The 15692-nt window shown below is 42.3% G+C and overlaps 1 protein-coding gene across 1 annotated transcript in view; it reads right to left on the minus strand.

Moving 5' to 3' along the window:
• The window catches only part of LOC122639218 (succinate-semialdehyde dehydrogenase, mitochondrial-like), a gene marked incomplete at its 3' end in the record, with an annotated part of 52715 nt that overhangs the window by 8654 nt on the left and 28369 nt on the right, over nt 1–15692 (minus strand). Inside the window, exons 10-11 of the mRNA XM_043832040.1 lie at nt 8429–8461; nt 8293–8325 (exon numbers count right to left, since the gene is read on the minus strand). Of these exons, the coding sequence (XP_043687975.1) occupies nt 8293–8325; nt 8429–8461 (66 nt within the window). The remainder of the gene's footprint in view (nt 1–8292; nt 8326–8428; nt 8462–15692) is intronic.

Below are 15692 nucleotides of genomic sequence, written 5' to 3' on the forward strand. Positions count from 1 at the left end.
GCCAAAGGTGATGGAGTTTCAAGAATAGTAGGCCCAAGGGAAGGAAACACATCCACATCTTCACTATAACTCTCCCCCTGAAGAGGTGGTAAAGAATAATAAGGCCGGCCTTCATGGAAGGTAACATCCATACTGACTAGAGTACGACGGGAAGGGGATGATAACACTTATAACCTTTCTAGGTTGGAGAATAACCCAAAAAAATACACCGCAATCCACAGGGTTCAAGCTTGTCAGGGGACTTGGTATCCCTAGCATAACACACACAGCCAAACACTTTAGGTGAAACCACAAAGGACGAATTCCCAAACAAAACTTCAGCCGGACCACGGGAGTCAAGGACCCTAGTAGGCAACCATTAATCAGATAGGCTGCAATGAGAACAACATCTCCCCAATATTGGGAGGGAACATGTCGAGCAAACATTAATGCTCTGGCCATTTATAGTAAGTGACGGTTTTTCCTTTCGGCCACACCATTTTGGGCTGGGGTATCAACACAACTAGTCTAGTGATTCCATGGTCAGCAAGATATTTTTGAAAGTGACCCTCTTTATACTTTGTTCCATTGTTACTTCTCAAAACTTTTTGAGTGGCCTAGAATTGAGTTTGGATAATCTTATGGAAATGCTGAAAACAGGAAAAGACCTCACTTTTCGTGTGCAAAAGGTATATCTATGTGTTTCTAGAGTGATAATCTATAAATGACACAAACCAACGATGTCCAGAAATTGAAGTCTTACGACTAGGGCCCCAAACATCAGAACGAACCACATGGAAATGGGAAGAACTTCTGTTATTAGAACTAGAATAAATTGAACGTGTCTGTTTTGCCAGTACACACGCCTCATAATTGAATTCATCTTTATTACAAACCTTGACTAAGGCTAGAAACAAATGAGACAAAGTTCCTAATGGGGGATGACCTAATCTAGAGTGCCATTGGTGAAGTTCAAAAGAGACCAATGAATTTTGATGAAGTGAAGAAGGACGACCATCATCAAGCAGGTACAATCCACCTTGCACTTTACCACATCCAATCGTCTTCCCTGTCACTAGATCCTGAAAAACACAGTGAGAAGGAAAAAAGGTTACTTTGCAATTAAGGTCACAAGTAAGACTACTAATGGAAAGAAGATTAGTAATAAAATTAGGAATGTGTAAAACTGAAGACAAGGTAAGGGAAGAGGTACAATTAATGGATCCTTTTCCAGAGATGGAGGAAAGGGAACCATTAGCTACCCTGACTTTGTCCTTCCCTGAAATGGGAGACTAACGATGAAAAAGGCTAGAAGATCCAGTCATGTGGTCTATAGCACCAGAATCTATGATCCAAGGATGGGATGCTACAGAAGCACAGTGACCACCAAGTGGGATACCTGACCGAGCAAAATATGAACCTGAAGGAGCAAAGGAATTGGTAGGAGCTGATGTAGTAGAAGCCGCAGGAGCAGAAGTCCTTAGCATACGTAGGAATGCCTGTAGATCTTCCTGGGATAGACCAAGGTCAGTAGTAGGAGCTGTAGTAATAGTCTCAGTGTGATGAGCCTTGTTCTTTGGTTTTTTCTTGGCAGCCCGTTTTGCTTCAAAGTCAGCTGGTTTCCCGTGGAGTTTCTAACCATAATTGTCACGTTGTCACGACGATCCAAGTCGGTGGAGGGGTATCATGTCGATATATCAATATGTCGCCCGCCATGGCGCTGCCATGGCGATCATATCAACCATGTTTTATTTTTTATTTTCTCTATTTTTAATGTCATTTAGTATGCTATAATATATACCCTATAACATCAAAAATTAATATGAAAGTGTACTACTAATCTACTATGGTTTAATTCATGAAAGTGTAATATCCATTAGTGTATATGAAATCATAGATTATCAAATAATTGATAGCAATAGTCTTGTTGATAATAAAGTTTAAAAATCATGAGAGTTGAGATATGATTCATATGAAAGTGACTACAAAAGTAACAAAACAAAAAAACAATTACAAGAACGTAATTTATATTGAGTGAATAAAGCTAATAAACAACCCATCTAAATAAATAAAAAAAAATTTGCTGATGTGAATATGTGAGTGTGTATTAGTCAATAGTGTATTAGTGTTTTCTATTTGATGTTTTTTTAATTTTTTTTATATTAAGGAAAAAGCATTAAAATAAAAAATGGTTTAAAAAAATTATTGTTAAAAAATTAAGTTTTATAGTTTGAAACAACCATGTCGCCCGATATGGCCATATGTCGTGGTATGACGTCCATGGCGACGACATGGAGGCCATATCGGTCGATATTCTTACATCATCCATATCGGTGGTCGATATGCCCACTTCTCCAATGATATGACACCATGGTGCCGCCATGGCGTCGATATGGCGACGCCATGACAACTATGTTTCCAACACTTCTCTTTGGTGTGGCAGGGCTTGTGACAATGCTCACAAGTGACAATGTCAGTAATAGAATCACCAAGAGAAAGGTTTCCAGCAGGTGCAGGAGTAGTCGTGGCAGCAGCCTGGAGGGCTGATCTGTCAGTAGTAGGAGGATGTAACATAGCAGCCCTACGATTCTCTTCAGAGGAGATCAAGGCATAGGACTGTTCAAGTGTGGGAAAAGGAGAATGGCCCAACACTTGAACACGAATCTGGTCATACTCCACATTCAACCCTGCCAAGAAATCATAGACCCTGATCTTGTCCACATGTTTCTTATAGGCAGTAATGTCAACAGCTGTAGTAGGGTGGAATCAGAGAAGTGGTCCAATTGTTGCCAGAGGCTGCGGAGGGTAGCATAGTATTTGGAGACGGATAATTCTCCCAGAGTAGTGTGAAGGACCTTTTTCCTGAGTTCATAAACCTGGGCATCATTGCCAAGCTGACCGTATGTTTCTTTGCAAGCAGACCAAAACTGAAAAGCTATGTCAAAGAGAAGAAATCCATATGCAAGGTTTGAAGTCATAGAACTAATCAGGTATGACATGAGAACCCCATTGTTGGCAAGCCACCTACTTTGAAGAAGACCTGGTGCAGTCGGCATAACACTGGTGCCATCAATATGGCCAGTAAAGCCATGGCCAGCAATAGCAAAGGCTGCAGATCGAGACCATAACAAGTAGTTGGATCCATCCAGCTTGATGGGATTAGGAGGAAAAGTGTGGTAATCAGTTTTGCCTTGACCATCCTGATCAGCATTAGCAGTGGAAGTGATTGAATCACCCATTCTTGTAGCAAAGAAACCCAAATCGCAGAGAGTGGCTGTTGTGAAGAGAACCCCAACAAATACTCCAAGATAAAGGCTGAAAATTGGAGGAGAGACTGCTGAAAATATAGTAATAATTGTCTCCAAAAATCAGCAATAGCAGCCAGGGCAATCCCCTAGATCGATTTTTTCTTTCAAAACCCCGAATATGGTGAGATCGATGTAGGAGAGAATGGAAGCAAAAACACACTGGAATGGGCTGAAACTTGGATCGAGTGGCCTTCTAGTAGTTTTGGATCACCCTTCCAAAAATCAGCATCAACAGAGAACAGTAACCCTAAGATCAATATTTGCAGGGTTTTAGAAAAAAACCCAGATGACAGCAAAAATCGATAGGGAGAGAGAGTCTTCAGTATGGCTGGAGATAGAGCCTTGTCCAATAAATCTGCTGCAATTCCTGAGCTTCAATAATGTAGAGAGATCCCTTGGGAGATAAAGTTGAATCAGTCCAAAAATTTGAAGGCTTCAAATTTCGTAGGCAGAGTACGCAAGCTTGTATCAATTCTGAAATTTTAGAACATGAATGAGGTGATGGAGGGCAGCAACTGGATTTATAGATCACCTTATCAGTGCTGCCCTAATGGGAGAATGAAGAACACAGGGAGAAGAGTGGAGGAAGAAGAACTTGAGAATGAAAGAGAGAAGAAGAAGAAGAAGTCAAGAATGGAATAGAGGAGAGTTGCCTAATTCGAAACCTGCTCTGATGCCATGTTGATAGATCTGAATTAGGGAATAAGGCTTGGATGATCAAAGGCTGATCCCGAGCAATGTATTTATAATTTTAGAAGACAAATTACATGGACAATTCTGTCCCTCATAACTGACTCAATACAAATCAAAATAAAAAAGGGAAAAAAAGGACCAGAATACCCCCCCCATGGTATTCTATCCCATACAACCAACAGACCGGCATATCTCAGTGTAATGACTCCTACTCTATCTGTTCTAGTAAGGAAAAGGTTAGAGTTGCTGATGGTTCCCTTTCCTCTATTCCTGGTAAAGGTAGTGTTTATGTCACTTCTTCTATCTCCCTTGACTCTATCCTTCCTGTTCCTCAGTTTCATACTAAACTCTTATCTGTAAGCCACCTAACCAAATCCTTGAATTGTTCTGTTACTTTTTTTCCATCTCATTGTGTTTTTCAAGATTTGGTGACAAAGAGGGTAATTGGCAGAGGACGTAAGGAAAAGGGACTTGACCTTCTTGATCAAGGAACATCCCCTCTACCTACTGCTCAGTCCTACGCATGTGGGCGTAATGATAACAGTATTGTTGACTCTGTGATGTTGTGGCATCAACGTTTGGGCAACCCTTCTTTTGGTGTTATGAGGACAAAATTGCTTCACTTGTTTTCTTCCATTCCTTCTTCCCATACATTTCAGTGTGAACCCTGTTTGTTTGCCAAACATTGTCGTTCTCCTTAACTTTATCAGGGTAATAGATCCACTGTTCCTTTCCATATTGTGCACTTTGATGTTTGGGGGCCTTCCCCCACTACTTCTTTGTTCTCTATTTTGTTTCCTTTGTTGATGACTATTCCCAGTCAACTTGGACCTTTTTTATGAAACAAAAATGAGGTCTATAATGCCTTTAAAAATTTTTATCAGCTCATTTATATCCAGTTTCGTACTCTTATTCAAATTGTTCGTTCTGATAAAGGGGGGGAGTATATTTATGGGGGGCTTCAACAGTTTTTTACTGATCATGGCATTATCCATCAAGTTGCTTGTATTGACACCCCCTCAACAGAATGGGGTGGCTGGAAGGAAAAATCACCATTTATTAGAAGTCACTAGGAGTCTCCTATTTGGCATTCATGTTCCCAAAACCTTTTGGTCTGAAGCCCTTCTTACTGCTACCTTTTTAATCAATCGCATGCCCACTAAACTCCTTGGCTCCAAATCCCCTTTAGACTTATCGTCCCCTCAGACTTCTGCTTTCTCTCTTCCTCCCAAGGTGTTTGGGTGTATCTGCTATGTCCATGTCATTAAATGTGCTCGGTCTAAGCTTGACCCCAAGGCTCTCAAATGTATTTTCCTTGGTTATTCCTCCTCTACCAAAAGGTATAAGTGCTATCGTCCCTCTTCCCGCAGGTGACTTCTCTCCAAAGATGTTACCTTCTTTGAATCTATACCTTTCTTCACTCCTTCTCAACATCCTCTTCAGGGAGAGAATAATGGAAATGAAGAGGCTATCTCTATCCCTTTCCTCCCACCTTTGCCTACTTCTCCAATTCTGTTTGATATTGGGAAACACAATGAAGGGGCTGTTGTTGATACTAATACTCATTCAGGTGTTGATGCTAGCAATGAAAAAAGTGTTGCCTTCACTGTTGCCCTCTCTTCTATTTCCATTCCAAAAAATGTTACTGAGACCATGTCTGACCCAAAGTGGAAGTAAGCCATGTCTGAGGAAATGAAAGCCTTGAGAAGAACTGTACTTGGAAACTTGTTGATCTTCCCAGGGGGAGAGTTCCAGTTGGATGCAGATGGGTCTACACAGTCAAGTACTGATCAGATGGTACAATTGAGAGATACAAGGCCCGGTTGGTGGCTAAAGGCTACAGTCAGGTGTATGGGATCGATTATCAGGAGACATTTGCTCTTGTGGCGAAGCACAACTCAATAAGAGTTTTTTTTATCTTTGGCGGCTAATCAAGATTGGCCATTGTATCAGTTGGATGTGAAGAACGCTTTCCTCCATGGTGATCTAGAAGAGGAAGTGTACATGCAGACTCCACCTGGCTTCAAGTATTCCTCAGCTGAAGGGAAAGTGTGCCTGCTTAAGAAGGCACTATATGGTCTCAAGCAGTCCCCGAAGGCTTGATTTGAGAGGTTTAGATAGGCCATTTTGAAAAATGGGTATTCCCAGAGCCAAGCTGACCACACTTTATTTACCCGGTGAGGTAATGGTACCAAGGAATTAAGTATCGGAGCGTATCGTATCGTCTCGACGGATACGTCTCGGTATCGGTCGTGGCCGAGACGTATCTTTTTTTTTTTTAAATGTAAATGTCTCGAATGTATCGGTATGTATCGACCGATACATATCGATACGATACGATACGGTCGATACATATCGATACAGACGAGACATGATTTAAACCATTATTTTATTATTTTTGAAATAACGATACGTATCGAGACATTTCGATACGCATCGGCAACTTAAAAACCACATGGGCCCAAGTCTTCTCAGAACAGAAAACTCGAGTAGGAGCAGGCTGGCGGAAAAAAAACAGTTCCAGCTTTAAGAAACCCATCAAAAAACATCTTTAAACTTGGTTTTTGCCAAAGATTTGTTGAGGGCTTTGATTCCTTTGCCAAAAACGATCCTAAAGGAGGTGAAATCTCATCATTTGCTGCATCTAACAGCCCACATTCGAAATCAAAAGGTGTTCTTGAAGGGAAAGGTAGGTTTTTTTTGCTGCATCTAACAGCCCACACAAATTGCTTGTTTATATTGTTTTTATTGTCCAAAAGTGTATTTCCATGTGTATTTTGATCATTTTCATGCGTTTCTGCACCGGTCGATAAGTATCTCCGATACAATACGATACGATACGATACGTCTCTTAAAATCGCCCGACCGATACGATACCCAATAACGATACTTAAATCCTTGAATGGTACCATCACAACCCTTATTGTCTATGTTGATGATATTGTAGTGACTGGAAATGACAGAGCTGGGATAGCTAGGCTGAAGACCTACTTGGCTCAACAGTTAAAGATTAAAGATTTGGGTCCCTTAAAGTACTTCTTGGGGATTAGAGTGTCAAGGTCTAAGAAGGGAATAAATATATGTCAAAGGAAGTTTGTCCTAGACTTGTTGAAAGAGACAGGGATGTTGGGTTGTAAACCAGCAAACTCTCCTATTGATCAGAATCATAAGCTAGGAGAAGACTGTGGACCTTCCCTTGTTGATGTAGGGAAATACCAGAGGCTTGTAGGGAAATTGATTTATCTCTCTTTGACTCGCCCAAATATCACCTATGCAGTTGAGGTGATGAGTCGGTTTATGCATGCCCCCAAGAGTAGGCACTTGGATATTGTTTACCGGATCCTCAGATACTTGAAGTCCTCTCCAGGAAAAGGTCTCCTATATGCCAAGAACAATCATTTGAGAATTGAAGGCTACACTGATGCTGATTGGGCTGGTTCAGTTTCTGACAGACAATCTACATCTGGCTATTGAACTTGTGTGGGTGGTAATATGGTCACATGGAAGAGTAAAAAGCAACCAGTTGTGGCTCGGTCAAGTGCAGAGGCAGAATTTAGAGCTATGGGTCATGGAGTATGTGAACTTCTATGGTTGAGACGTTGGTCCAAGAGTTGGGATTTGATACTGAGGCACCTATAAGGCTCTATTGTGACAACAAGGCTGCCATTAGCATAGCACACAACCTTGTGCAACATGACAGAACAAAGCACATTGAAGTGGACTGACATTTCATCAAGGAGAAGATTGATTCCGGCTACATTCGTACTCCTTTTGTTAAGACAGGCGATCAGTTAGCTGACATCTTTACCAATGGGCTCATCCCTCATCAGTTTAGTACTCTGTTATGCATGCTGGGAATGTATGACATTTATTCTCCAGCTTGAGGGGGAGTGTTAGAGTTTATGTAATAAGGGTAGTTTAGGCATTAGTCTAGTATCTTATTTACTTATGTTGTATTTTCTTGTTTTACCTTTTACCTCCCAAGGGAGATGGTTGTAATTTACTATTTCACATTAGTGAATCAAATAGGGGAGAGGAGACTACTCTCCCTACCATTTGGTTGCACATCTTCTTTTCCCTTCTTCTTCTCGTCTCACCTCTATCCTCTCCTCTCTTCTCTTGATTTGATCTCTACACCATTTCCAACTATAATAGCAAAATGGATAAAGTAAAAGAATGATGATAATTCACCAAATAATTTTAACCTGAAATAACCACATTATGCTGATAAATTTCTAAATCAGCAATACAGGCATTCATTCTTTTGGAAGGTACCATAATTGTTTATATTGTTATGGGTGACAAAACATACCCTTGAAACAGCATCTTGAACAAATGATTCAACCTGTGACAAAAATTCAAGGAGCCAAGGAACAAAGAGATTCATTTAAAGGGAGGAAGCATTACAGAAAACATTCTACAGTAAGTATGATAAATGCATAGCTAACCTTCTTCACTGCTGATTCATTGATTAGTGGACCCTGTACTAACAATAAGCAAAACATATTAGCCAAGAGTCAAGTAACTGTTCATTGATTAAAAGAAAGAAGACTCAGCTAAAAATGCAGCGTAAGTGATAAAGCTGATTGACAGCATGTGCATGTGTGAAATCTTTCAAGATACACTGGAGTCAGTACAATTTCTAGAAAATCTAGCTGGTCTTCTAGGATAACACTTAGGTAAAAAGTGCTACTCACCCCCTTTACATTCTAAATGTCGTATAGTTTTACTACCTTCAATAAATTCCTTAGGCTCTGATTGTTCAGCATAAAATATTTGACATGATTTGTCAAAAACCAAATACAGAATTGCACAAGGAATAAGAAAAGGGCAAACACTTGACTGAAATGCAATACTAAAAGCGGAAATCAACTTTCACATAAAATTTCAGGATGTTGCTTTCCTAAAAAAATGGTGGTAGCTTGATCATTGATACACTCGGCACCCATGGAGAACTCCACCCCCATCATATGGATACTTTCCCTCACTCAACCATGTCCAAATATGCTTCTTGTCATGTCAACCGGGAAAAAAAAGACAAACAAGTAGAAAATATAAAATAAATTTATGAATAATAACAACTTATATTTTACAGTGAAACAAAGGGCTAACCACTATCACTTTTTCCCGGATACTTGCCCTATATTTACTGAAACTCCCTTGCCCCAAACTTCTTTTGTGATTCCCTAGAAAAGCAAACTTCCACCTCTCTCTCCCCCGATAACTCAAAATTCCTAAATTACTGCCCCCACCCCCAACCCCACCTTTTCCCTCCATCCCCAGCAGCGGGACTAATTGTTGGATACTCTTCATTATTACTACATGACTCATGGCTTCATCTCTCCACTCAACTCTTTCTTACCTCTCTCTCCATCTTATTCATCTGCGGGAACTAAACCCCACAGAATCTATGTTGCAATACGACGCGGCCTGAGAGACAATAGGGGGATGCTGCATCACGACTGAGTTCTGAGCACAGAAACAATCAAGGCAGTGCAGGCCTTGGAACTAGCCAAATGAGTGGATCAAACCCAAATCGACGAGCTCATCTCGAAGACACTAGCATTGAGATCGAAGCCACGGTGACCTGTACAAGGATATGGTGATGTCGTTGGCGAGGAAAGAGGTGGTGGAGAAGATCGACCGTCTGATCTCTGTGGATCTGGTGAGGGACAGGTTAAAGCGCGCTTAGTGAAGAACCAAGGGTATCCCCCCCCCCAGCTCCCTCCTTTCCTCCCTCTGTGCTTTGTTCCTCTCGGTTGGAAGAACCTGAAAGAAGCAATTGGAGTTGCTGAAGATGGGATTATCGAACCAGCAGAAGAGATAGCGGAGAGATCCAAACATAGTCACCGATGGTGACTTTGGAGAGAGTTTCTCCTCCTTGTTGAGGCTTGAAGACGCCGTAGGAAAGGTTTTCAAGAGAGAAATGGGAGCCAGGATGAACTTGGATGAAGGATTTGAGCACCATTTTCAAGTTGATTTTGAGGTAGTCAGACCAAAGCTCTGAAGCAACTCCAAGATTGCTGCAAAGTTGAGTGTTTATTGAAGAAGATGGGGACTCTTGGACCTGTGAAGAGGAGAAGAACTTAGAGTCGTATTTGCATTTGCACTCTGCAGTAACGGTTACTGGTGTGAAAGCCAATGGACCTGAGGAGGGCAGGGGTGATGGAGTGCGCGGGGGGGGGGGTGGCTGGGTGGGGGAGATGCAACTGTGGGGTAATGCAGTACCTGTTAAGAATAGGAGTTTAAGGGTATTCTTGTATATAACCACATGTATTTTATATTTCTTCTGTTATTTGTATAAGGCCAGGGGCCCCTGTGTAATTAGTTATTCTTTTTCAATATAAGGAAGTTTGTCTCTAGTTTGAGATAGAAGAGATTAAACACAACCGTATGTGCTCTTCTCTTTCCCTCTCTTTTCCTTCTTCTCCTTCCTCTCTAAAACTGAACATGGTATCAGAGCGTACTCTTCCTGGAGTTTGAAGGTGTTAGAAGGGTGTTTAGTGGACCAAGAGGTGGTTTCCTCTCTTGGTTGTTGCCGGAGTTTGAGCTCCAACCGCGGTTCTTCACAGATCTGTTTTCTCTCTCGGTTCTCATCCAAATGGAGAGCAACCAAGTGCTCTAGCTTCGCTTGGAGGTTACCTTTCTTCCCATTGTGTCATCTCAAGCCGCTTGGGAGCATCCAAGGGACAGGAGTGAATCTCGGCCAGGACTGTTCTCGCCTCGTTTTCCGCCACCCAGTGTGGGATTGGCAATAGCTCTTCACTAGAGCTTTGTTTGGGAGCTGTTTTGGACTACCCACCGTCGCTTCTTGGTAAGGAAGACTTTTCTTTTCTACTCCGCTGCTGTTTTCTGTTTGTGTGAGGCTCTACAAGTTTTTTCAAGCTTTGTGGTCTAGGTTACCTCCTGTTTTTGCTGTCATTACTTGGGAATCTATTGTTCTTGCTTGAAGTCTTGTTGATTGCTCCTCTCAAGTGTTTGTTTTAAAACCACAATGGGTGAAAAACTGTTGAGACATCTGAACTTCCCATTACAGCAGAGCCTTGCCAATCCCTTATCATATGAGAATCCAAATGTTCAGCTCCCCATTGTTAAGCTTGATAGTAACAATTACTTGGATTGGTCACGGTCAATGAAGCTTATCCTTCAAGTAGGGGAAGTTGGGATATATATCCGGGAGCTTTAAGGCCCTTCCATTGATGATCCGGGTTACTCTAAATGGGAAACCGAGAACTCCCTTGTGATGACTTGGCTCATTTTTTCAATGAAGCCGGAGATTGGAAGAAGGTTTATGAGCAAGGAGACAGCCAAAGATATTTGGGATAGTGTTGCTCGTATTTTTGATAGAGTGGGGACTCTACAAAGGTTTATCAACTTCTTCAACAGATTGTTAGCCAAGCGCAAAGTGACAAAAGTATCTCCGAGTACTATAGCCTTGTTGTGGGACTTTGGGAGGAGTATGATCACTACAGAGATCTCCACTGTGTCCTCGTTGATGAGCCTAAAGTGCATCGCTTATTTGAGAAGGAGAGGGTCCTGTTCCTTCGAGGTCTTAACTTCGAGTTTGAACCCATACGGTACGTATATCTTGCCGACCAAGTCTTCCTCCCTGGAGGAGGTGTGTGGTTATTTACAGAGCGAGGAGACGCGTAGAAGTGCTATGGAGACCACTCCCACCGTTGAGCTCTGCTCTTGTTTCATCCACTCCACAGACCGTCCTCCTTCACTAAGGGGCGGTAGAGGCCGATTCTCCCTGTGACTATTGTGGCAAGTCCGGGCATAAAAAGGAGTTTTGTTGGGATCTTCATGGGAAACCACCCTCTACCGCATCCGAGGACAAAGGACCGAAGAAGAATGGGCCTAAAGCCCATGTTGGGGTTCATGAGTCCGATTCATCCTCCTCTCCAAAGAAGACATAGCAGCTTTTCGTCGGATTGTAGCACACTTGGATGGATCCTCCTCCACGCACCCACTACTTCCACGCTTGCTACTGTCTCTACTTCATCCGCCACTACACCGGGTAATTGACTCGGGGCCACGGATCACATGATCGGTAGGTCTCGCCTTTTTAACTCCTACTCGGTTTGTTCCGGAAAAGATAAGGTAAAATTGCCGATGGTTCCCTTTCTTCCATCTCGGGTAAGGGAGATGTCCAAGTTACTCCACTTATCCTTTGAAGTCTGTCTTTCATGTTCCCAACTTTGCCACTAATCTTCTTTCCATTAGCCAATTGACTAAATCTTTGAACCGCTTTGTCACATTTTTTCCTACCCATTGTCTTTTTCGTGATTTGGTGACGAAGAGAGTGATTGGCGATGGGCGTGAGGCGATGGATTATATGTTCGACACTTGTGCTTCCCCGCTGCGATAGCTCAATCTTATGTGTGTGGGCAACATGGCGGACGCTACAGAGGACATTTTGCTTTGGCACCGCGTTTGGGACATCCTTCCTTTTTTATGAGAAAAAATGTTGCCACATTTATTTACCTCTTTTTCTCGTCAATCATGTTTTTCATTGTGAACCTTGTCTTTTTTGCAAAAAGTTGTAAGGCAGTTTATCCATCTTCTAGCAATAGATCTATTTCACCTTTTCACATTGTTCATACTCGATGTTGGGGCCCTTCCCTGTTACTTCTTTACGTGGCTTCCGCTACTTTGTCTCCTTTATTGATGACTTCTCTCGAGTTACTTGGGTTTATCTCTTGAAACAAAAGAGTGATGTCTATGTTGCATTTAAAAACTTTTATGAGTTGGTTTACACTCGTTTCAAACTCGTATTCGATTGTCCGTTACGATAAAGGTGGAGAGTATATGTATGGTGGTTTGGAGTCCTTTTTTTCGACCGTGGCATTATCCACCAGGTGGCTTGTGTTGATACCCCTAACAAAATGGGGTTGCCGAAAGAAAAACCGCCACCTGCCGGAAGTAGCCCGGTCTCTTTGGTTTACAATGCATGTTCCAAAACCTTTTGGTCCGATGCCTTACTCACTCAGTCTTTCTTATCAATCATATGCCCTCCAAGTGTCTTGAACTTCAAAGTACCTCATGGGTCTTACCCTTACTTTCTTCTTCTTTTTCACTTCCCCACGGTCTTTGGTTGCATCGCTATGTCCATCTTAGCAAATCTGCCCACACTAAATTGGATCCTAAGTCCTCGAAGTGCATCTTTCTTGGGTATTCCTCTACCTCTAAAGGCTACACATGTTATCACCCTCCTACCCGTCGGTGGCTTCTCTCCAAAGATGTTTCTTTCTTTGAACATCTCCCGTATTTTGATCACCTCTTCGGGGAGTGTCGTGGTAGTGAGGTTGAAGAGGCTCCTGAGTTTCTATCATTTCCTTCCCTCTCTCGTCCCTATTTCCCCATTTCAAATTGACAAGGGAAAGAAAAGGTCCGAGGATACGTTTGTTGAGGGGAGTCTCCGAGAGCAGAGGTGAACAGAGAGTGCAGGGGAGCTACTTGTGTACACAAAGGACAAGAGAAATCCTCCTTCATGGCTCCCTATACGGAAGACCTGCCAAAATCCTCCTTCGTCTCCTCATCCCGAGACAGGTATACCTTCCTCTACTCCTACACCCTCGGACTTAGATCTTCCTATTGCTCACCGCAAAGGAACTCGAGCTTGTACTAATCCCATTGCCAAGTTTGTCTCCTATGATTTGTCTCCCCACAGTATTGCTTTCACGTGGCTATCTCCTCCATCTCTATTCCTAAGAATGTAGTAGAGGCCATGGCTGATCCAAAATGGAGAGAAGCAATGAATACCGAGATGGTGGCCCTTGAGAAGAACCACACAGGATCTTGTTGAACTCCCAAAGGGGAGAGTTCTGGTTGGATGCGGATGGGTATTCACGGTCAAGTTCAAGTCCGATGGTGCGTAGAGAGATATAAGGCAAGACTGGTTGCTAAGGGCTATACCGGTGTATGGCACGATTATCGAAACCTTTGCTCCAGTGGCCAAGCATAACTCCATTCGAGTACTCCTCTCAATGGCCGCAAACCTTGATTGGCCATTATACCAGCTTGATGTAAAGAATGCTTTCTTACATGGTGACTTAGAAGAAGAAGTCTACATGCACTCTCCCCCTGGGTTCAAGCATCCTAGTGGTAATGGAAAAGTGTGTCGTCTCGGAAAGCGCTTTATGGCCTTAAACAATCTCCTAAGGCTTGGTTTGAGAGGTTTAGGCAAGCTATTCTACGAGAATGGATACATCCAAAGTCAAGCTGATCACACTTTGTTTATACAAAGGAAGGGCAACACTATTACTGACTCTTATTGTATATGTTGATGACATTGTGGTCACGGGAACAGTGAAACTGAAATCACAAAGCTTAAACTTTACTTGGCTCGGCAGTTTGAGATCAAAGATCTTAGTCCATTGAAGTATTTTCTAAGGGATTGAAGTTTCAAGATCCAAGCAAGGGATCAGTGTTTGTCGGAGGAAGTTTGTCCTTGATCTACTTACGAGACAGGTACTTAGGGTGTAAACCAACCTTCTCTCCTATTGATCGAATCACAAACTAGGAGAAGATTGTGGTGAGCCCTCAGAGATGCTGAAAAATATCGAGAGATTAGTAGGCAAGCTAATCTATCTTTCCTTTACCCGACCGGACATAGCCTATCTTGTTGGCGTGGTAAGTCGGTTTATGCATGCACCCAAAATGGGACATCTTGATGCAAAGTGTATAGGATCTCAGATACTTAAAGTCATGCCCTGGAAAAGGTCTTCTCTTCTCTAGAAATGGTCACTGAGGGTCGAAGCATACATCGATGCCGACTGGGCTGGATCTATTTTCGATCGAAGATCCACGGATACTGTACTTTTGTTGGTGGGAATTTGGTTACTTGAGAAGTAAGAAGCAACTGTGGTGGCTAGGTCAAGTCTGAGCCAGAATTTAGAGCTATGGCTCACGGAGTGTGTGAAGTCTTGTGGGTCAAGAGACTTGTTCAGAATTGGGATTTGACTCGTCAAACCTATGAGTTTATATTGTGACAACAAGGCAGCCATAAGTATTGCCCACAACCCGTCGGCAACATGATAGGACCAAGCATGTTGAGGTTGATAGACATTTTATCAAGGAAAAGATTGAGACAAAGACCATCTGTACCCCTTTTTGTGAAGACGAATGAACAAGTGGCCGACATCTTCACCAAAGGACTTAGCACTCATCACTTTGATTTTTATTGAACAAGTGGGTATGTATGACATATACCACCCAGCTTGAGGGGAAGTGTTAAGAATAGGAGTTTAAGGGTATTCTTGTATATAACCACATGTATTTTATATTTCTTCTGTTATTTGTATAAGGCCGGGGCCCCTGTGTAATTAGTTATTCTTTTTCAATATAAGGAAGTTTGTCTCTAGTTTGAGATAGAAGAGATTAAACACAACCGTATGTGCTCTTCTCTTTCCCTCTCTTTTCCTTCTTCTCCTTCCTCTCTAAAACTGAACAGTACCCGGGTTCGAAATCCCTCTTTGCGATCACTTGTGGACCCACCCAAGCGTTGAATACCAATTACTTAAGAATGATGACAATTCTATAATAAATCAGATTTTGAGGGACAACTTGGCAGACCAGGATATATAAAGGACTTGTTTGGTTTGCTAAATCATCTGAAAGTGTATTAGAGAAGGAGGGCAGGGGTGATGCAGAGTGGGGGGGGGGGGGGGGCACGGTGGGGGAGATGCAAACTGCGGGGTAATGCAGTAC

The sequence above is a fragment of the Telopea speciosissima genome, chromosome 9 (genome assembly GCF_018873765.1).
Source record: "Telopea speciosissima isolate NSW1024214 ecotype Mountain lineage chromosome 9, Tspe_v1, whole genome shotgun sequence".
Taxonomy (NCBI): Eukaryota; Viridiplantae; Streptophyta; class Magnoliopsida; order Proteales; family Proteaceae; genus Telopea; species Telopea speciosissima.